Genomic DNA, 24588 nt, shown 5'->3' with positions numbered 1-24588 from the left:
TAGGTGTGATGAATCAGGGTATTGGGCCCAGAGGGTGTCTACTTCCTAACTGCAATTAGGGGTGCAATAAAAGGTTTCAGCGCCTGCTATCAGCTCACAGCCCTCTGTCCCACGTCCCACTTGTTCCTCTACCTGAACAAGGTAAGTCTTATAGACTCTCTGCTTGAATTTACTGAGTATCTTGAATACTGTTTTGCTTGTGTGTAAGACTGTATAAGATTTCAGAGGGGAAAAAAAAAAGCAACACTTGACATCTTACTGAATGTCAAGCCACCTTAAAGTATTTCTGCTTCTGGAACTTCTTACAAAGCATTTTTGTTTATAAATAATATTTTTAAAATGGAATGTTTAGATGACATAGGCATAAATATTTTTTAATAAGACATGGGATTCAGTCCAAAAATAAGGTGAAAATAGAGCTTTTGAATGATGGCTACAGATTGAGGTGCTGGTGGCATTCTGTCAGTGAAGCTGTGAGTTCTCTGAATCATATCTTCTTAGTAAAATTATATTGCTTTACCTGCATTCACAGGATCTAATTTTTTTAGAGTTCCTTCTCTTTCCTCTAACTTTTAGTAACTTTAAAATTTACACTTTATGATGTGGAAGAGTTAGACTGAACCAAGGTGAGAAGACACTTGATGAATCTTACAGGATTTGATTCATCACAGGTTTTATTAAAATTCATATTGCGAATTTTTGAAATAAAAACCTCCTTTTTATAATAAAATATAAAATATTTTGAAAAGATAAAAATTTTATATTTTGAAATTTTTTGAAAACGTTTTGAAAAAATATTTTGAAATAAAGTTTTCTTTTTTTTTTCTTTTTTGGTTTTTGGGACGCTGGGGATCAAACCAAGTCCCTCACAGGTCGGCTGTATGCAAAGCAAACACCCTACCTCTATGCTATCTCTCTGGCCTCCAATGCCTATATATAATGGGGGGGGCCGCATCTGGTGACACTCAGGGGTTACTCCTGGCTATGCACTCAGAAATCACTCCTGCCTTGGGAGACCATCTGGGATGCCAGGGATCGAACCAAGGTTTGTCCTGGATCAGCCGCATGCAAGGCAAATGCCCTACCACTGTGCTATCGCTCCAGCCCATGAAATAAAGTTTTCTCTAACACAATAATGTCATAATTTCTGCAGGATGTCATGAAATATCTCTTCTAATGGCTCCTTATGCTTCATCTGATCTTGTCACTTTATCTGTTACAAACCAAACAGCCCCATGAAGTTCATATTAATATTTTAAAGTATGGACTAGAGATGATTCAAGTGTTGTTTGAGAGAGACTAGTATAGGATATGAACTTTGACTGTTTCTTCTCACAGTCTCCTGAGTCTATAAAGATGCCTCAGCTCCTGAGAGAGATTCTCTACGTGATTGAAACATTCTACAATTATGCCAGAGAAGATGGCAGTAAGGCAACATTGACCTGCAGAGAGCTTAAACAACTCATCCAGGGCGAGTTTGGGGAAATTCTTCAGGTAAGATGATATGGAACTATGGGAATTGTCCCCAAATCCAAGTAAGTTAAGTGTAAGTGGTCCCCACACCCCTTTTACCCTTTTGTCCAAATTCTCAGAACTCACTTGCTTTTTCAGACTCAGCTTTCTCTTTGGTATATTACCTTGTCATTCTTATAAAGAAAGAGATCATTTCCCTCACTGTAACCATTGTTTTAAAAAGTAGATTTATGAGGCCGAAGAGATAGCATGGAGGTAAGGCGTTTGCCTTTCATGCAGCAGGTCATTGGTTCGAATCCTGGCATCTCATATGGTCCCCTGAGCCTGTTAAGAGCAATTTCATAGAGCCAGGAATAACACCTGAGAGTTTCATGGTGTACCCAACCCCCCAAAAAAGTAGATTTATGATAGGAATTCATAGGTTACTATGCACCCAACAACAACTCAGAAGTGATATAAAATGTTCAATTATTGGCCGATAGTTTACTAATTATAACTGCCTTGAAAAATTAACAAGTTATCACTGTTTGGGGGAAAATTTACCATTTTCTGAGGAATAGAGAAAAGAGGACTCCTAAAAGATATATAAGTATTCAGAACACTTAACTATTTATAACTTAGCTAATTTTTTGTTTCTGTGCAGCCATCTGTCATTCATGCTGTGGAAAGAAAGTTGGACATCTTGGATATTGACAGGAATGACAACATCACTTTTGAAGAATTTATTCTTGCAATCTTCAACTTGCTGAACCTCTGTTATCTTGACATACAATCATTGCTAAATTCAGAGTCAAGACCAATGTCTAAGTCAGGAAAAAATCCAGATGATGTGGATCCGCAGGGAACCAGTAGAACTTATCAGATGGCAAAGGGAAACTTACCCGTGCAAGATGAGGAGGGACTTCCTTCAGGGATAAAATTGTCAGCTCAGCCCAGCCTCAAGGAAAGAGCAGAAGATGAACACAACAGAGAAGACCAACATGGAGATTCCAAGACTCACAACTTGCCTCAAGAAGCATCTGGGACCAATGTTCCTAGGAATCAATACTCGGTAGGAGATGAACAGATGCAAAAAGGAGCACAAGATGCACATGCAAGAAGAAACAATGAAGTCCAACCTGAGACAAATAATACAACATCAGAGGCAAGACACACTGGTAGTTCCACAAATCAGGCAGAACAAGATGAAGAGATTCCTGAGGAGGGAGATAAACCAGCCAGTGATCAAAGTGGCCAAGAGATAAGGCAGCAGTTTGAAGGACAAGGGGAAAATATGGACACTCAAAGTTCTCCACAAGAAGCAGCAACACAAAAGTCATCTAAAAATCAGGAAGTGGACCTTGAAAAGGGAGTTAAAGAACACAATATAATACAAGCACTCCAGGAAAATGATGATGTCGGGTCAGAGGATATGAACCTAGAAAAAACTGCTGCCCAGAAGCCATGTCCAAAACAGAAATCAACTGAGCCTGAGGATGAGAACAAAGAAGGTGAGACTGAAGAAGTCAAGAGAACCACATCACAGGCAAAAAATTCAGCTGAGCCTGAGTATACTGATACTGCATCTGAGATTCAAGAGCCACTGGTACAAAAAACAAAGGAACTGCCAGTCCAAGGTGATGCCAGCAGTGATTCAAAAACAACTGATATTAGAGGAGAGGAGCAAGAGGGGAGAGATTCTGGGGCCCATAGACAAGCAGAGCAGAGAGGAAGTGAGGAAAAGACTCCTCCACTCACTGTAATAGACCAAATACAGGAAGAGAAGTACCAGCAAGTTCAGGAATCACTGAAAGAATGGAACACCCAGAAATCTTCTATGACACAAGAATTAAACCTAGAAGGAAAAGAGGACGGCCATCCTAGAATTGTAAGAGCAATGGTAACAGAAGAAGCAAGGCTTGCTGAGCAAAGCAAAGCAGAGATTCTTATGAGTGATGAGATTGTTTTTGCAGCAGCAGGAAATCCAGGACTAAGGGACCAAAAGCAAGAGCTGGTGCAACTTGAGAACAAGTCAGGAAGAGAAAATAAGAGGGTTGATCAAACTAGTGACAAGCCTATCAAAGAGGATGTTGATTACCAGGGACAGTATCATGAGCCAACTGTCGCACAGAATTATGAGAGGCCTCCCCAAATTTACAGATCAATTCCAAAGAATCCTGAAAGTGGCTCAGAAACAAGCAACGAATATGGACAAAGGGAGTACCAGAGAAAAGCAGACCCATTCACAAAGTATGTGCAAGGAAGTCAGAGTGATAACCCCAACACCCAGAAACAGGTAACACTAGGTGAAGAAAATAGAACTCAAGAGGTAGTGCTACAGTTAGACAGAAATGATGAGTCACTCACTGAGGAACATGGAGGAAGGCATCAAAATAATCACAGCTCAGTGACTAAAGGATCAGAGCCAGCCTTGGAGCCTAGTGGTCATCCAGAGGAGTCTAAGGAAGAAGCAGAAAACACTAAGTCATCCCTGGAGAAAGAGGTCCCAGGTGTCCTGAAGGAAGACTTGAAAAATCAGGTTTCTATTACACAATGCCCTGCAAAGGAAGATGGCAGAAAAGAACTACCAGTCCTGATTGTAAGTATCAAAAAAGAAAATGAGACACTAGAGTCTCAGAAAATTCTAGTAAAAAATAGGTCTGAAAACAATTTAGACCTTGAAACACAAGAACCTGCAACATGGAAGGAGAAAGAAAGCCCCCAACAGTCAGCAAGGAAAGAGGATGTTCAGCAAGAGTTGATCCAAAAAAGACACAGTTATTCGGTCTCTCAATCAGACTTGAATGAGAAGATAGAGAGAAACCAACAACTTTTTTCTGAGGAGACAGAAACTCTCTCTTCCAACCCATCATGCATGTACCCACAGGAAAACATACTACAGCAAACAGGCATAACCCAAAATCTAGCTCAGCCAATCAAAGCATCAAGTACGGAACCTCACAATGATTCATCAAAAATATTGTTTACTAGTGACAGCCAAGCTTCTCATCAATGCACTAAGGAACTCCTTAACGAGGGTCAGGAGGGTGCAAAACAAACAGCATCTATTCAGGCTCTGGAGGAGAAGCAGGGCCTTGAAGAGAAAAGCCAGTATCACAAAGAGAAGCAAGAAACACAAAGCAGCGATTTATCACTACCCCAGGAGAAGAATATCTAAGAAATTCCATATATCTCAGCAGGCCTCACATTCTTCCCTTCCATTCAGCTCTACTTTCAGGGTCCTACCGCTAGTGTAGGGTGTTTGCCTTGCACACGGTTGACCCAGGACAAACCTAGGTTCTCTTCCTGGTATTCCATATGGTCCCCCTTGCCTGCCAGGAGCGATTTTTGAGCTCAGAGCTAGGAGTAATCTCTGAGTACCGCCCCCTCCAAAACAACCTCAACTTTCACAAATATACACATGCATTCAAACCTTTATTGATAACCCTTTAAATTTCTCCCTAATTTTTGCAATAAAAATAATAAAAGTTCTATGACTGAATATCATGAACGATTTTATAGCCATGGTGCTTAAATAAAATAATTAAAAAATCAAAACAGAGGAAGTCAAAACATACTTTAGATTCCAATCTGAATGCTGTTATGGTATATGGTAGGAAGAAATTGAAATGAGAAATGTCACTTAAAATGGAATCAGTTTTGAAAAATACATGTGATTTAACTTAACCATTTAGCAATAAACAGTATGTCACAAAAAAGGAATATCTGTAAGAGGATCATTACCAAAGAAATATCAGATATCCTACCATCTGACGCTATTTCTAAGTACCAAAATGTATTTTCTTGTAAAACAACTTGTCACAATTTATTTGCCATTAAAGATAGAAAATTCTTTTTAATATTTCACAGATGTCCTTTCTTCAAATGATTCACAGGCGTTAAAATATTGGTCATAGGATATATGCAATTGCAATATTCTCCTAAATTATTAATTAGTAATTAATAAATACAAATTTTATGCTTTATAGCATTTCCTATTTCAAGATTATCTTAAAACTTTACTTTTTAAAATAATTTCAGTCATTACTATAACTAAACATAACTGATTGTATGTCATCTAATTGCATCATGGCTCTTTGCTCATATATAAGTGCAAGCTAATTTATCCCATAGATCTCCTCATTCATGCAAAAAATTTACTAAATTCTACTTCTCACATCTGCTTGCAGGATTTGTGTGTGAAGCCATCAGATTAATTATGAAGGAGAGAAAGAATTTAAATCTAAAGTAAGCTTAATTCAAAGAAATTCTTGCAACCAATCATCCTCTTACTACAAAATGTTTACTCATGATTTTCTGGGTAATAGTAATTATTAAAAATTGATAATTAAAGAAGCTAATGATCAATTTTGTTGTTTTTTGTTTTGTTACCTTCATTCGTCATGCAGCTCTAAAGAGAATAGCTAACAAATAAAAGTAAACTTAGTGATTTGTATACTTTTCAAAAGATCATAATCATGGGACCAAAGTGATAGCACAACAGATAAGTTGCTTGTCTTGAATGCAGCCAATCCAAGTAAGGTGCTTCTCTTGCACAGGGTAGACCTGGGTTTGATCCACAGCATCCAATAAGGTCTCCTGAGCCCATGAAGAGTGATTCCTGAGCGCAGAGTCAGGGGTAGTAACCCCGAAGCACCACCAGGTGTGGCCCAAAACTTAAAAAACAACAGCAAAAACATAACTAAAGGATTGTGTTCTCTTAGCATAGTAATAACCCAAGAAAAGATTAAAATAGATATCATGCAATGTTTTCTGAAATAAAAATAGCACATTGTCTTTAAACCTCTGTTTACTTCTACTTCAACTCCAAAGTCCAAAGATATTTCAGCTCTTTTCATTCTCTCATCAAATACAAGTGCACACATATATGTATATTTTCTTTTTATAACTTTATTTATTGATTGATTAATTGATTGGTTTTTAGGCCCCACACAGCAGTGCTCAGCAATTACTCCTGGCTCTGCACTCAGAAATCTCCCCTGGAAGACTGGGGGATGCCTTTATGGAATGCCGGAAATTGAACCGGGTCCCTCCTGGTTCAGCCACATGTAAGGCAAAAGCTATGCTATCTCTCCAGCCCCACATGTATATTTTCTTTTTTTTCTTTATTTAAACATCTTGATTACAAATATGATTGTGATTAAGTTTCAGTCATGTAGAGAACACCTCCCCTTCACCAGAGCAACATTCCCACCACCAATGTCCCAAATCTCCCTCCATCCAACCCACCCCTACCTGTACTCTAGACAGGCTTTCCAGTTCTCTCATTCATTCACATGATTATGGTAGTTCTCAGTGTAGTTATTTCTATAACTGCACTCACCACTCTTTGTGGTGAGCTTCATGAAGTGAGCTGGAAGTTCCAGCCCTCCTCTCATTGTCTCTGAGGATTGTTGCAAAAATGACTTTTATTTTTCTTAAAACCCATAGATGAGTGAGACTATTCTGCATCTCTCTCTCTCTTTCTCTCCATCTGATTTATTTCACTCAGCATGATATATTCCATATACATCCATGTATAGGAAAATTTCATGACTTCATCTCTCCTGACAGCTGCATAATATTCATTGTGTATATGTACCACTGTTTCTTTAGCCATTCGTCTGTTGAAGGGCATCTTGGTTGTTTCCAGAGCCTGGCTATTGGTAATAGTGCTGCAATAAATATAGGTGTGAGGAAGGGGGTTTTGTATTGTATTCTTGTGTTCTTAGGCTATATCCCTAAGAGTGGAATAGCTGGGTCGAATGGGAGATCAATTTCCAGATTTTGGAGGAATCTCCATATCGTTTTCCATAGAGGTTGGACTAAACGGCATTCCCACCAGCAATGGATAAGAGTTCCTTTCTCTCCACATCCCCGCCAGCACTGATTGTTCTCATTCTTTGTGATGTGTGCCAATCTCTGTGGTGTGAGATGGTATCTCATCATTGTTTTGATTTGCATCTCCCTGATGATTAGTGATGAGGAGCATTTTTTCTTGTGCCTTTTGGCCATTTGTATTTCATTTTTATCAAAGTGTCTGTTCATTTCTTCTCCCCATTTTTGATGGGATTAGATTTTTTTTCTTGTAAAGTTCTGTCAGTGCCCTGTATATTTTGTATATTAGCCCCTTATCTAATGGGTATTGGGTGAATAGTTTCTTCCACTCAGTGGGTGGCTCTTGTATCCTGGGCACTATTTCTTTTGAGGTGCAGAAGCTTCTCAGCTTAATATATTACCATCTGTTGATCTTTGCTTTCACTTGTTTGGAAAGTGCAGTTTCCTCCTTAAAGATGCCTTTAATCTCAATGTCATGGAGTGTTTTACCCATGTGTTGTTCTATATACCTTATGTTATCAGGTCTGATATTAAGGTCTTTAATTCATTTGGATTTTACCTTCATACATGGTGTTAACTGAGGGTCTATGTTCACTTTTTTGCAAGTGGCTAACCAGTTCTGCCAGCACCACTTGTTGAAGAGGTTTTCTCTGCTCCACTTAGGATTTATTGCTCCCTTGTCAAAAATTAGGTGATTGTATGTCTGGGGACATTGTCTGAGAACTCAAGCCTATTCCACTGATCTGAGGGTCTGTCTTTATTCCAATATCGTGCTGTTTTGATAACTATTGCTTTGTAGTACAGTTTAAAGTTGGGAAAAGTAATTCCTCCCATTTTCTTTTTCCTTAGGATTGCTTTAGCTATTTGAGGGTGTTTATTGTTTTAGATGAACTTAATAAGTGTTTGATCCACTTCTTTGAAGAATGTCATGGGTATCTTTAGAGGGATCGCATTAAATCTGTATAATGCTTTGGGGAGTATTGCCATTTTAAAGATGTTAATCCTGCCAATCCATGAGCAGGGTATGTGTTTCCATTTCCGTGTGTCCTCTCTTATTTCTTGGAGTAGGGCTTTATAGTTTTCTTTGTATAGGTCCTTCACGTCTTTGGTCAAGTTGACTCCAAGATATTTGAGTTTGTGTGGCACTAATGTGAATGGGATTGCCTTCTTGATGTCCATCTCTTCCCTATCATCATTGGTGTATAAAAAAGTCATTGATTTCTGTGTGTTAATTTTGTAGCCTGCCACCTTGCTATATGAGTCTATTGTCTCTAGAAGCTTTTTGGTAGAGTCTTTAGGGTTTTCTAAGTAGAGTACCATGTCATCTGCAAACAGTGAGAGCTTGACTTCTTCCTTTCCTATCTGGATTCCCTTGATATCTTTTTCTTGCCTGATAACTATAGCAAGCACTTCTAGTACTATGTTGAAGAGGAGTGGTGAGAGTGGAAAGCCTTGTCTTGTACCAGAATTTAGAGGAAAGGCTTTTAGTTTTTCTCCATTGAGGATAATATTTGCCATTGGCTTGTGGTAGATGGCTTTAACTAGATTGAGAAAGGTTCCTTCCATTCCCATCTTGCTGAGAGTTTTGATCAAGAATGGGTGTTGGACCTTATCAAATGCTTTCTCTGAGTCTATTGATATGATTATGTGATTTTTATTTTTCTTCTTGTTGATGTTGTGTATGATGTTGATAGATTTACGGATGTTAAACCATCCTTGCATTCCTGGGATGAAACCTACTTGGTCGTGGTGTATGATCTTCTTGATGATACATTGGATCCTATTTGCTAGGATTTTGTTGAAGATCTTTGCATCTGCATTCATCAGGCATATTGGTCTTTAATTTTCTTTTTTGGCAGCATCTCTGTCTGGTTTTGGTATCAAGGTGATGTTAGCTTCATAAAATCTGTTTGGGAGTGTTCTCATTTTTTTCAATTTCATGGAAGAGTCTGGCTAGGATTGGTAGTAGCTCCTCTTGAAAGGTTTGAAAATATTCATTAGTAAATCCATCTGGCCTGGGCTTTTTTTGGGGGGGCAGATGTTTGATTACAGTTTCAATTTCCTCAATAGTGATGGGGGTGTTTAGATATGCTACATCACCCCTACTTAACTGTGGAAGGTTATAAGTGTCCAAGAATTTTTCCATTTCTTCTAGGTTCTCATGTTTAGTAGCATAAAGTTTCTCAAAGTAGTCTCTGATTATCCTTTGGATCTCTGTGATATCTGTTGTGATCTCCCCCTTTTAATTTCTAATACAGGTTATCAGGTTTCTCTCTCTTTCTTTGTGAGTTTTGCCAATGGTCTATTAATCTTGTTTATTTTTTCAAAGAACCAACTTCTGCTTTCGTTGATCTTTCGGATTGTTTTTTGGTTTTCCCCTTCATTGAGTTCTGCTTTCAGCTTTGTTATTTCCTTCCCTATTTTTGGTTCCTTTTGTTGGTCATTTTCTAATTTAATGAGTCATTAAGTTATTCAGTATGCCCCTTCTTCCTATCTGATGTGTGCTTGTTAAGCTATAAATTTTCCTCTCAGGACCGCTTTTGCTGTGTCCCATAGATTCTGGCAGTTTGTGTCTTCATTATCTGCAGGAAAGTTTTGATTTCCTTTTTGATTTCATCTCGGACCCACTGGTTGTTCAGTAGCAGGCTGTTTAATTTCTAATTGTTAAAGTTTTTCTTCTGTGTGCCTTTGTAGTTCACATCTAATTTTAGAGCCTTGTGGTCAGCAAAGGTAGCCTGCAAGATTTCTATCCTCTTGATTTTATGAAGGAATGTTTTATGTGTCAGCATGTAGTCTATTCTGGAGAATGACCCATGTATATTGAAGAATAATGTGTATCCAGGTTTTTGGGGGAGGAGTGTCCTATATATATCTACTAGTCCTCTTTCTTCCATTACTCTTTTCAGGGCTAGTATGTTTTTGTTGGGTTTCAGTCTGGTTGACCTATTAAGTGTTGACAGGGCTGTGTTGAGGTCTCCCACAATTATTGTGTTATTATTGATGTCTTCTTTCAGATTTGTCAGTACTTGTATTAGATAATTTGCTAGTCTCTCATTGGGTGCATACATGTTTAATAGTCTGATTTCTTCCTGTTGCACATATCCTTTGATTAGTAGATAGTTTCCATCTTTGTCCCTTACAACTTTTCTAAGTATAAAGTTGGTGTCATCAGATATTAATATGGCCACCCCAGCTTTTTTAAGCATGCTGTATGCTTGGATGATTTTCCTTCAGCCTTTGATTTTGAGTCTATGTTTGTTCTGGTTATTCAGGTGTGTTTCTTGTAGGCAGCAGAAGGTTGGATTCATTGTTTTGACTCATTTTGCCACTTTGTGTTTTTTATTTGGTGAATTTAGTCCATTGACATTAAGGGAGATGATTGTCATAGGATTTAATGTCATCTTTGTAGATAAGTTTGCTGTGTTTGTTGGTCTCTCTTGTCTTAAAGTAGACCTTTCAGTTTTTCCTTTAAGGCTGGTTTTTCATCTGTGAAGTTTCTGAGCTGTTGTTTATTCATGAAGCTACATATCCTTCCTTCAAACCTGAACGTGAGTCAGGCAGGGTGCAGTATTCTTGGTGAGGCATTCATTTCATTCAGTCTTGTCAAAATATCCCACCACTGTCTTCCAGCCTTGAGAGTTTCTTGTGATGTGTCTGCAGTAAGTCTTATGAATGCTCCTTTGAATGTAATTTCCCTTTTTTAAATTGCTGCTTTCAGTATTCTATCTCTATCTTTGGGATTTGTCATTGTAACGAGGATGTGCCTTGGGGTGTTTTTATTTGGGTCTCTTTTAGCTGGTATTCTTCGGGCATGCAGGATTTGATTGCATGTAGTCTTTATGTCTGGGAGTATCTCTTTGATGATGTCTTTGACAGTTGATTCTTCCTGGGTATCTTCTACCTGGGCCTCTGGAACTCCAATGATTCTTATGTTGTTTCTGTTGAGTTTATCAAAGATTTCTATTTTCATCAGTTCACATTCCTTGAGTACTTTTCCATTGCCTGATCGTTTGTCTTAAGGTTCTTTTCCGATTTCTTCTGCTGTGTTGAGTTATTTTGCATCTTTTTTTTTTTTTTTTTTTTTTTTTTTGGTTTTTGGGCCACACCCGGCAGTGCTCAGGGTTACTCCTGGCTATCTGCTCAGAAATAGCTCCTGGCAGGCACAGGGGACCATATGGGACACCGGGATTCGAACCAACCACCTTAGGTCCTGGATCGGCTGCTTGCAAGGCAAACACCACTGTGCTATCTCTCCGGGCCCTTTTTTTGCATCTTATCTTCCAGCACTCCGATTCTGTCCTCAGCTGCTGATACCCTGCTAGAGAGGCCATCCACTGAGGTTTTCAGTTTAGCTACCGTGTTTTTCAGATCTGTTATTTCAGTTTGGAGTTTTCTGATTTCTGTCTTTGTGTTCTGTTCAGATCGATCTATGCTTTCTTTGAGTTCATATTTCTATTCTAAATTCTTTATCCATGAGGTTAATCAGATAGTTGGTATTTTTTAGTTCATCTGAGCTATCGTATTCATTCTCTGCGCATTGTGTTTGCCTATGAGGTTTCCCCATAGTCACGCTTGTAGTGTAAGTTTTTCTGCATGTTGTGGTGCGGTTCATTGGTTAGAAAGAGTGCATGGCCACGAAGCAAAGTGGAGCAGCCGTGCTTTTCTGCAGCCGTGCTTTTCTGCGGCCTCTAGGTGACAGTTTTTTGGGGGGTGTACTCCCTAGGTCTCTGAGGAGAGCTTCAGGTATTCATGAAAGACAGACAGGCAGAGCAAAGGTTTCCTTTGAGGTCCTCAGAGTCCTCAAAGGCACAGCAGGGCGTAGCCTCCACAGGCCAGAGGGCTCAGCTTTTGCCTGGCACCCCCCAGCCAGACTTTACTCACTCAGTCACTGGACAGTTTCAGAATGCAGTTTTTTGGGGGTGCGCTTCGTAGGCCTCTGAGGAGAGCTTCAGGTATTCATGAAATACAGACAGGCAGAGCAAAGATGTATATTTTCTTAATTAAAGTCATGAGACACTTCACACAGAAAAAGAAAAATATAATCCTCTGAACATGAACTATTCAATCCTTTTGGAAAGCAGCTTAGTAACATATAAAACCAAAAGAATTAGAAGTCAAGAATAATAAATTCACAAAAGAAGTCTTACAGGTGGAATCAACTAAATTACAAGAAAAATAAAAACTACAAAATTTCCCCTGTAATCAGTCGTTAAGGTTTTGTTTGTGTGTTTGCTTTAATTACCATAGAGTGTGATTGAAAGTGTGAGAATACTACATTCTGCAGTTAACTTACAGCCATATAAATGAACACAATCATTTTGGAAGTATCTGTCTGGTAATTTGGAATAAAAATATTTAATATGTTTCTTAGATGACATTATAATGAAACAATCATAAATTTGCACAAATACTAACTATAAAGATAGTATTAATCAAATATCAACAACAAAACCAAAAAATTTTCTAAATAGTTATCATTACAAGAATGGTTATATTTTGGTTTTCACACACTATGGAATGACAAAAAACACTTAGAAATTATGAAATAGGGGGCGGAAGAGATAGCACAGCAGTAGGGCATTTGCCCTGCAAGCTGCTGAACAGGACTGACAGTGGTTTGATTCCCGGCATCCCATATGGTCCCCTGAGCCTGCCAGGAGCGAATTCTGAGCACAGAACCAGGAGTAACCACTGAGCGATGCCAGGTGTGACCCAAAAGCCAAAAAAGAAAAAAAAAAAGAGAAAAAATATTATGAAGTAGGATAAATGAAATAGTCATTTAATAAGTAATAATTGACCTCAAGATTTGGATGATTATAAAAGAAAATATCCTACTTCTTTATTAGTTTTATGGGCCATCTCCAGTAGTGTTCTGGATTTGCTCATGCTTTAATTTCAGGGATAAAAGCTGGTGGTGCTACAGTGGCACGAAATGTAGTGTTGAAGATTGAACAAGGATTTACTATATACAAAGAACACACCATACCTTGGTTATCTATTGCACTGAAATATCTATAGGTAGATATTGGCAGGTTCCCTCCCAGGTTTTCTCCCAGATGGGAGCTATAAGTAATACCTTTCCTCTTTGGAACATTTCCATATCTTCTATAATGAAAAATATAAAATATTCATAATCAAAAATAAATTCTACTTTAATAACTAATGAATAACCTTTACTTCTGACATCAGAAAATAAACTAAAAAAGTGCAATATATTGTTTTTGAAAAGTAAATTAAATATAGATAAAATCAGATCGCCAATAATAAGAGTAGTTTATGTAAAATCACAAAATAAACCAACCCTTCATAGTTATTATATTTTTTAAATGTGAAGTAATAATGAACCTTCAATTAAAAGAATTTTATATCATGATGTATAAAAATACTCATAAAATTGTATATATTTTTATACACAGTGAGAGCAAAAATACAGCTAAGCATCTTTATCTCTTGGTATAGAATTTCAAGGACTTTTTCTTCTTTCTAGATTTATATACTTTTTCGGGAGGGTCACACTGGAGGTGCTCAGGGGTTATTCCTGGTTCTGAGCTCATAAATCACTCTTGGCAAGCTCTGGGGACCATATGGAATGATGGGGATCAAACCTGGGCACGTCCCGTGTCAGCCATGTGCAAGCCAAACTCCCTACCGCTGTGCTATCACTCTGGCCTCCAGAGATTCATTTTATTCACCGACATATGTGTAAGTGTCACCATCTCCACAATACCAACAGAAATAGTGTGATCTATCACAAGTATAAGATAAACAAGAAACAAAGTAAGAGAGTAACAAATGATCAAAGTCATCTGAACTGAAGATTTTTGTCTACAGCTGACATGGGGAAGGAGAGGGGCCATTTGGGACACTGATGGAGCTAAGCAGGTTCTCTGGTGCTGAGGATGGTATTGGAATGAGGTATCCATAAAACGTAATCTGAAATGTATTGTAATCCTTGTACCTAAATTAAAATGACTTAAATAACATAAAGAAATAAGTCAGAAGAATAACAAATATTGGATGATTTGTTATATGTTGTATATAGATAAACAAAGGGAATGGACAATTTCAAATGAGGTCAAGCCCGTGGACTTTGGTTGAGATAGATAGAAAGAGAGATACAAAGGATTGGAAGAAAGGGGTTTACTAGAAAACCATGAAGACTCTGATGGGTGGGCTTTGGTGTTTCAATGGGTCCCAATATCTTTTTTCATCATGCTATCTCAGCTACAATAAAGATAAATAACAAAACTCTTATCTCAAGGTTCATGGATTCTCAAGGTTTCCTTTTTACCACATGCCTCTATTTAAATAAAAGCATTATTTGTTTTCTCATCTAAATACTTTATTCCATTTCATTTCTTTCATCTTATTAAAACTATTGTGATTTACAAAGTCCTTCACAGTCGGATTCCTGATATACAATGAATCAGTTCCAATCTCACCACCAATATCTACCTCCCTCCATCAATGTTCCTAGAGTGTATCCAACGCCACCACTCTTTGCTCCCTTACCTGCCAGTATAACGGGACCCATTTACATTGTTAGCCTTTGGGCCTCTTGATTCCATTGTTGTTGACTTTGGCTTGGATATTTAGTTCTGTCCTCTTTTATCTCCATCAATGCACCTGAGACCACTTGGCCTCAGGGTTCAGACTGTAGAATACTCGAAGGTTCATACTCTATGAGTCTTTCTTCCCACTTTTTATTTGTTTGGAGGTCACACCTTCAGTAGTCAGGGCTTACTCTTGCCTCTACCTTCAAGCATCATTCCTGGTGGGCTTGGGAAACCATCTGGGATGCTGAGGATCAAACCTGGGTTGTCTATACACAAAGCAAGTGCTATCCTATCAATTACAGTCCCTACACTGATGAATCTTGTTTATATTTCATCTTGTTCATATTACATTGTGCAGTTTGTCCAGTCCATCCAAATGCTCACAGGATATCAACAAGTCTGCTAACCAACTAACATATCTTCTCAGTTTCCCTTCCTACATCATTTTCTCCACTCCCATTCTATCAGACTTCAAAGTGCAAACTTTGAAAACATAATTTACTTTATTATTTTTATTTTCCATATCAAATCCATATAGTATCTCAACATAATCTCCCTTAAGCTCATTTCTCAAATTCATCTTACACTATCGTTTCCCTGTTGGGTTTTAGGTACCCTCCATGTCTCTCACTTGGCTTCTTTTAATTTACTTAATATCCAAATCTTTAAATCTTAGGAAATATAACTAAAATATCACTTCCCTTATTCTTTATAAAATATTAGTTGAAAAATACATAAACTTCATCATTAACAACTTTGTATCTATGCTAAAAAGAAAAGTCTAAAATGAGCAAACTTATAACCACTATGTTTAAATAAAGTAATTAAAAAAATAGTGGTCCAAAGAAAAATATAAAATAAATACAAAGCGTCCCCTCAATTTATGTTTATTCCAAATACTGGGTGAGGCAGTGGTATGCGGAAATGATAAAACAAATAAGTAGTCTGCATCTTAGAGATTGTATTCTAATGAGGGTGGGGAGAGACAAACTACAAACTACAATAATCCATAAACAAGGTAATTCAGGGTAATAAAACAGGTGATGTGACCATGAAGGCAGAGAGCTAGAAGACAGAGGCAGGCAGAGCTGCTGTTGTAGAATTTTTAATTTTTAATTAAATGTTGAATTTTTCATGATGCCTCTAGTAAAGTTGGGGCCATTTTCTTCAGTAATCTGAAACACCTAATTTTTGAACATTCCTCCTTAAATTAACTGTGTGTGTGCTTGTTTTAGCTCTCTTCCCAGACTTAAAAACTCTTACAGGCTCATAGCCTCCACAATTTATCCAGTTTCCTATCCTAAGCCTCAGACTAATGTATACAACAGAAGTATACAATCATTCAATAAATATTGTGTTATGTAAGTATATGAATAATAGCAACAGCCTCTTAGTTTCCAGTTTACTCCACATTTCCTCGTATCATTCAAAACCTCTCAGTAACATCCAAAATTTTTCTAGGTACCACATCATATCTGCATTAATCATGCTCTATCCATCCTTATAATTATTATTTACAGCTAGTTTCTATAGATATCTTTCTGAGGGCACCTGGTTGGTCATCTTTTTAACCTTCACCTAGATTATTTACTATGTTTACAAGACCTTCATTAGCATTAAATTTGTGCCAAAATTTTATTTAAACATTTGTATAATGTTTTGTATGGGGTTATCATACTGTTTGCCTAATAGTTAGATATGGAGCATATTTTTTCTCCAATTCTCACATGATGGTAGAGTTGAACTTCAAGCAGAGATCATAACTTCATTCATTTCATATATGATCAAGCAAAGTAATACTTTTATGGCTTTGAGTTCTATTTCCTTGGGTGAAATTTCTATGTTAAGCTTCAGAGATTAGTGTGAAGTGGTGTCTGTGCTCTTTGATAAACTATTTTCTTCCTTCAATATAGAACATTGTCCATGTATATATGTGTGTATATGGGTACCAGGGAATGGTAGATCTTGTAAGTAGTGCTTTTCTTAAAAAACAAGCTTCAGAAAATGTACTGTTAGCATATTTTGAGAAAACTTGAAACCATGTACCCAGCATTACCATTTAAATTCATATTATCCTATGGCCGAAGAGATACCATGGAGGTAGAGCTTTTGCCTTGCATGCAGAAGGACGGTGGTTTGAATCCCGGCATCCCATATGGTTCCCTGTGCCTGCCAGGGGTGATTTCTGAGCATAGAGCCAGGAGTAACCCCTGAGTGCTGCCGGGTGTGACCCAAAAACCAAAAAATAAATAAATAAATTCATATTATCCATTTAAAGCATTACCATTTATGATGAAACTGGGGGCTCACTTTTACTTCTGTACTGTATTATTTTGTAATATTGTTGAACCTTAGCCTTCATGTCAGTCAAATAAGGTTGAAATGATTTTTCTGCCCCACACATTCAATAAAAAAATGTTAAATGTCAAAAAACAATTTTATTTAAGCATGTTAATTTCTTTAAACATGTTTACTGAGTATTTGCTCTGTGCCATGCACTGTGTTGAGCATTGAATATATCTTGATGAAAGAAAATAAATATAGCCCATGCCTTGTAGAAGGAAACAGACTTAAGCCATAAAAACTCACGAAAAAAAATTTCAAAGGCAAGTATTCCAACTAGTTATACTATTACTTCCAACTCTATCCTTCTGCTCTTGTGTTTCAACTACTCTGAAAAATCTTTCCATTTTCTCCCTACTTCCTCAATTATTTCAATCCTTAACTCCTTGACTGACTCCTACCTCTGCCAGGAAGTTCACATTGATCCTTTAACTACCGTGTTCTTCATAGCCTAAGACACCCATATCATTCTAATACTTAAAATTGTCACTAATTGTCCTATGAGTTCTCTTATTTTTTTGTCACTAGAAAGAAGGAAAAATGTATGTTGTAATTCTCTATATGCCTTTAATCAAGTTACATAGCCTTCCTGACCTTAGTATTTGCCTGGGTTAAACATCATTGTAATGACTCACTGGGACATTGTGACAAATATAAAGGAGGGATAACTTGGTCCTTAGACTATACAAAGAATATCTATTGATTAACCAGTTTAAAAAAAAAGTCCAATTTCTTTTATTAGAGATATGAATAATCACTTTAGAGTGGAGCATATTCTAAAAGTCAATGAAATATTTGTCTAATATTAGATATTAGGTAAATGCAAATTAAATCACAGTGAGAACCACTCATACCTTCTAAATGCCTGGAATTAAAATGTAATAACATCAATTATGTGCAAAGAGAGAGAACAACCAGATTTTTCTCACTGGTAGTGGGAGCACATATTTATAAAACAAACTTAGGAGAAATAAATGGATGGTACCAGGACCAAACAGTCGTATGATCATTGAGTAAAAATAAAAATAATCAGACTTAAACACCAAACCCAAAGTCAATGACAACAGAATCAAAACCCAATCTACAACAAGCTAGACACAGAGGGGAGCAGTTACACTAGCAGTCCAGGGGGCAAAGGAGGGAGATATGGGATGCATGCTGGGAACAGGGGTGGAGAGAGGACAACACTAATGGTGGGAATGCCCCTAATTCATTGTCACTATGTACCTTAAATATTATTGTGAAAGACTCCCTTCGTTCACGATAAAATTTAAAAATATAAAATAAAATAAAAGTGACATTCATTAAGAAAACAATCTTTTTGGAGAACTATAAAGATATATTCACTAAAGTTTAAGATGTGAAAAACTCTTAACAAATAACTGCATCTCTTGTATGTAAGCAAACAAAAATATCACAAAACATATTCAAAATTATTCTTAGCGGCATTTTTAGAACAATCTAACACAAACAAGAAACCAAAATGTCAATCTACTGAGAATAAACTGAAAAAAAATATTGCATATGCTAATATGAAATATTAGGGCTATCAAGAAATGAGACTTAAAGACTACCTATAGTCATATCCAACACAAAATTTCTGAGGCGCAATAAGTAAAAGCTATCTACTTAAAAATAAAAATAAATTATTTAATTTAAATAAAGTTTAAGCAGATAAAAATGTATTATCTTGTAAGTCAGAATATTGATATCACTAGGTAGCAGTAATAGATAGAGTGTAGGCAAGATAGGTGCTTCTGCAGTTCTAGATAATATTCTATTTCTTCATTAGACATTAGACATTCAGAATGGCTACTTTATGCTCATTTATAAATATGTATACTTATAATTGGGATATTATAATTTAATAAGTAAATTTGATTAAATGTAGTAAGTCTGGGGACCAAAGCAATAGTACAGAAGTAGAATGCTTGCCTTGCATGCTGCCAACTGGATTTGATCCCCAGCATACCATATGCCCCCCCAATCTTAACCAATAGTAACTCCAAGAGTATAGAGCCAGGAGTAATCCCTCAGCATGACCAGGTGTTTCCCCGAAAAGAATTAATTTTAAAAAAATGAAAAATAATTAAGTATAGGGGCTGGAGTGGTGGAGCAAGCAGTAAGGCATTTGCCTTGTCCGTACTAGCCTAGGATGAACCACACTTCGATCCCCCAGCATCCCATATGATCCCCCAAGCCAGGAGCGATTTCTGAGGGCACAGCCAGGAGTAACCCCTGAGCATCACAGGGTGTGGCCCAAAAAAACAAAAAACAAAAAAATTACGTATATACCAGGAAAATAGCCATGCCACCAAACCAGATTTGATCATCTCCAAAGTCCTGAATGTAGAGCAAAAAATAAATCCTGAGCACATCTAAGTATTCATTTCCCCAAAAATGTACTAAGTGAAATTATATGTGTAAAATGTCATAAAAACAAGTGGCAGTAGTTAGGACCTCAAACGTGACCCTCTAGCTCTGATATCCTATTAATAAATATACTATGTCATCTTTGTTTTTCATTTTCTTTCTTTAATTTCTTGGGGAAGGGGTTATTCTGAGCCATACCAGTGGCACTCAAGGGTTAACTCATAGCTCTGAGCTCAGAACTCACGCCTAGCAGGCTTGGGGGACCAATGGGATGCTGCGGATTGAACCCAGGTTGACTGCACGCAAGAGAAACGCCCTACTTGCTGTGCTATCTCTCCAGCCCCCACTTTGTTCATCTTTTAATCATTTATCACCCATCAAACTTTGTTAAAAGGTATATGCACTAGTGACACATAATTCTTGACTTCATAGAAAGTACAATCTGATGAAGGAACAGTCATTAAAAGAAAATAGTACACTTAGGTTGTGACTCAGGAGTAGAGTCACACATGCATGTGGGAGGTCCTAAAATGAATCCCTGACCTATTAAAATACGGGTGCATACAATTTCTTAATTTTAAATGATCAGAGTAGCGTATTAATTGAAATTTGAATGTTATATAAGGAAAACATGAAGGAACCTATTTTAAATTGAGAGGTCTAAGACCTCTTGGAGAAGGTAGGATTTCTTCATGGTTATTTATTGAATCCTATTTGGTGAATAAGAACTAAGGAAATGAGAGATAAAAGTAGAAGTAAGAAGTAGAATGCCTATCTTGAATACAGTCAGGTGGAAAGGGAGATTGAGTGCATTGGTGCTGGGAATGTTGCAACTGATGAAGGGGAATGCTCTTTTAATGACTGAAATCCAACTACAATCATGGTGCTCAAATAAAGATATTATTTAAAAAAATAAAGGAGTTAGCTTTGGGGCCGGAGAGATAGCATGGAGATAAGGAGTTTGTCTTGCATGCAGAAGGATGGTGGTTCGAATCTCGGCATCCCGTATGGTCCCCCGAGCCTGCCAAGAGCTTCTGAGCGTAGAGTCAGGAGTGACCCCTGAGCGCTGCCAAGTGGGACCCAAAAACCAAAAAAAAAAAAAAAAAAAAAAAAAAAAAAAAAAAGGTTAGCTTTGGGCCAGATTATTAATATAGTGTGTAGAGTGCTTGCATTGCTGGTTTGATTTTCTGAGTATCACCGGAAGTGATCCCTGAACAGCACAGAGCCAGGAGTAAGCCCTAAACACTGCCAGATGTGGCCCCCCATAAAAAGAATGTGAGCTGATTAACAGTATTGTAAATTACAGAGTTTCAAATCAGTTAAAAAATAATACACAAAAGTAGTAAAGGACAAACAAATGTAAAATCAGGATATGAAGGTGATCTGACTGCTATATGGGTTGCCCCAGTGATGTTTCAGTTGATTTGACTGACTGAGCTGGTGTCCCCTTCCTCCCTCGCCATTTCATGTGTGTTCCCCCTGAAACTTCACACTGTCAGAGATGACAACCTTACCCAATAGAGGTAGACTGTCTTCATTTGAAGGTCTAAAGTAGTTGTTTTCCCTTGCCTGTACCTCCAAACAAGCTCTCAAGAATGTGGACTCAACACTGTGACAATGATAACTGGAAATGATCACTCTAGGTAAGAACTGGGTGATGAAAGAGGGTAGAGTGATATGCATGATGCCCTTCTTTGGCAATAGTGCAAACAACCGTATCAAAAAAAGGAAAGAGAGAGAGAGAGAGAGAGAGAGAGAGAGAGAGAGAGAGAGAGGTAAAATGTCTGACCCAGAAGCAGGTTGGGGAGGGTGAGTGGGAGAGAAACTGGGGACATTGATGGCAGGAAATGTGCACTGATGATGGATGTGCATTTTATGACTGAAAATCAACCATGAACAATTTTGTAAGCATGATGCTTAAATAAAGTAATTATATATAAAAATATTAAAATAAAAAACAAAACATGGACCCAGGAGACCGACTATGCTCTTGTTACAGCAAATCCTAGTTCCATCATATAGAGTGTATCTTTGGGCTTCTATGTTTCTGTTTATGCTTCTATTTAAAGCATCGCATACAATCTCAGAAGTTTACTAACTAGTCTTGGACTTAGGTGAGAATCTCTTTTCTAAAAATTCCTTAACTTCCAAAAGAAGGTCGATTCAAAGTCTGTAGAACTCTTTAAGTGAGATCCAAAGGAAAAATAATGTCTTGTCCAGGATCTCTTATCCCATAGTAATTTCCTTCAGGCATTCTTTCCAATGACACTTGCCCACATAGGAAAGGATATGGGACTAGAATATTCCCTTTCTAAGAGATAAAATTCACATAGTTCAACTGCTGCTCTTATTAACTTACATGAGAATATTTGTCCCTGTTCCAAGCTTAGTATGCCCTTTATTTCTTCTTAATCATATATATCATGTGATACCAGGTCAATTGCTTATATCTTCCAGAGAAAAAAGAAAGGATAGGAGAGGAGAGGAGAGAGGAGGGAATAGAATAAAAGAGGAGAGGGGAAGAGGGAAGGAGAGGAGAGGTGAGGAAAGAAGAGGTGAAGGAGGAAAGGGAAGGGGAGGAGAGCAGAACAGAAGGGAGGAGAGGGGAATAGAAGGGAGTGGAGGGAAGGGAGGGAAGGGACGGGAAGGAAAGGGGAGTAAAATAGAAGTTTCTTCTTTCTGAGCACAGATGTGCAATTCAAGTCAATAGCCTTATGTCAGCTACCAAAAGAGGCCCATTGGCCATGAAAGCCCAACCCAGTTTGAAAGTCCTGCCACTTCCCCACATGAGTTGCTCCATCCATATTTGAACACCTTATGCTTTTCTTGTCACCCCCAGTGCCAAGATGCAGTAGACAGAAATTTTGGGACACCCACTCAAACAGGCAACAGACACCACTTGTTTGACAGCTTCCAAGGCTTAGAGGCAAAATGAACCAATAGACCTCCCAAGTTAGCAATTTCCATTCCCTGCAGAACTCTGATTTAGAATGCATGGCACAGGTTCTATCAGCCTATTTCACCATTAAATCCACAGACGAGCTTTTGGGTTCTGGAACCACAAATCTAGTTGGGGCATAAACCAAAAGAAAAGGGAATATCAAGAAAATGACAACACAAACTTCTTTTATTCTTTCTACTTCAGTTCACTCTCAGAAAACACATGCTGAGTCAGTGAGGGCACGGAGCACTGCCAGCAATTTTGACAGATTCATTGAATGTCATTGAATAGTGACTTTGATCAAAGCCTTCAAAGAGTGCAGGTGGAGACCAATTTTCCCAAGTCAAAATCACCTTATAATTAAATCTGACACCCATTCTACTTGTCCAAAGACCCATAGAAAAACTTAGGCCACTTAGGGGCCGAAGCAGTGGTGCAAGTGGTAGGGTGTTTGCCGTGCATGCCTTGACCTACATCGAGATTCAATCCCCCGGCATTCCATATGCTCCCCAAGCCAGGAGCAATTTCTGAGCACATAGCCAGGAGTAACCCCTGAGTGTCACCTAGAGTCTCCCCCCACCAAAAAAAAATTATGCCACTTTCAGCTACTCCTGATGCAGATTATATATAGAACTTGGTAAAAACATGTGTTCTGCTAATTAAGAGAAAGCCATCCCCCCATGTCCATACAGAGACATGCAGTATTTTATTCAGCTGATAACTGTTTCAGTGTCTTGATTTTCATCATATCTCTCTATTGACACCTGATCCTCTGTTCTGTGCAGTGAAGATCCACCCTTGACTAACTATAGCAGTATGGGAGTCCAAAAATATCAAAAATGAAATAGGTATGCTAGACCATTATGTGACCCCAATCTTCAGTAAGCTTCATTTGACCACATCTATAGACACTTAAAAATCACCTCCACTGAGCTACATCTTCAAGTGACATATTGAGGTAATTTCCACTCATTAAATAACAATCATTCACTCACATCCTCAATTTTATAAGCACTATAGAAATGGATAATGATATATAAATGTATTCGTACTATTCTGGGTTGATTATCAAACACAATTGAGAATTTTGCGCTTTCATCATAAAGGCTCAGTTCATAAAGTGCCCTTGTGACATTCTTTTTAGAGTTTAGTTCCAAGATATGCTACCTTTGTCATCAAAAGAATGGTTTTTTGATCTTGAGGCCTACATAACTGATGGTACTATGGGAAATGCCTCAGAAAGCTTGAAGTATAATTACAGCCATTCAGTGGTCCTCAAACTATGGCCCTTGGGCCTCATATTCTATTTGTATCTGTTTTGTTTCTTCATTGCAAAATAAGATCTATGCAGTGTGCATAAGAATTCGTTCATACGTTTTGTTTTTACTAGAGTCAGACCCTCCAATGGTTTGAGGGACAGTGAACTGGACCCCTGTTTCAAAAGTTTGAGGACCCCTGCCCAAATTGAACTACATAGTATGGATATTTGAAGAACTTTTCCTCATTGTCTCCCAATGTGACTACTTTATTTCTCATGAGTATTTTTATTTTTGTATCACCTGGGTATGTGTGATATATGCAGTCAGTAATGTTCCTGACTCTATACTTAGGAATTACTCCTGGTGGTACTCGGGCAACCATATAGGGTACCAGAGATTGAGCCCAGTTTGGATGCATGCAAGGCAAGTGCCTTGCACTCTGTGCTATTGCTTCCGTCCTTTCTTATGCATCTTTTTATTGTGAGCAGCTTTGAATCTATTATGAAGAGGCTAAAAAGAAAAACTATATAATATGGAAAAAATAAAAGTTTCTCTTGGGGTATGTAAAAGAATGAATGAAGAGTACTTAGGCTTAGATACAGTGATAATGCATGACAGATATTTTCAATTTCACAACCACTCTTAATGACAGGACTTTGCTTATCAGCATCTAGATTAGGATGGAGGAAGAAAGAGTCAAGGATGCTTGAGACTTAGTCAGCAATATCACACCCCTACAAACAGAGTCCTGTGTTTCATAAAAAGACAAAACAGAGCCTCCAAAAGACTAAACTACTCTATTCTTACGGCCTATCTGACCCCACCA

The 24588-nt window shown here is 37.8% G+C and overlaps 1 protein-coding gene across 1 annotated transcript; it reads left to right on the top strand.

Annotated features, from left to right (window-relative positions):
• Positions 1-1356: 1356 nt before the first annotated feature.
• Positions 1357-4704, top strand: TCHHL1 (trichohyalin like 1). Its single transcript, XM_049766003.1, is given in 3 exon segments — positions 1357-1494; positions 2117-4541; positions 4544-4704. Coding segments are annotated over 3 exon segments (2724 nt in total).
• Positions 4705-24588: the final 19884 nt, after the last annotated feature.

Source organism: Suncus etruscus, chromosome 19 (genome assembly GCF_024139225.1).
Source record: "Suncus etruscus isolate mSunEtr1 chromosome 19, mSunEtr1.pri.cur, whole genome shotgun sequence".
Taxonomy (NCBI): domain Eukaryota; kingdom Metazoa; phylum Chordata; class Mammalia; order Eulipotyphla; family Soricidae; genus Suncus; species Suncus etruscus.
This window is presented reverse-complemented; position numbering and strand designations above follow the sequence as displayed.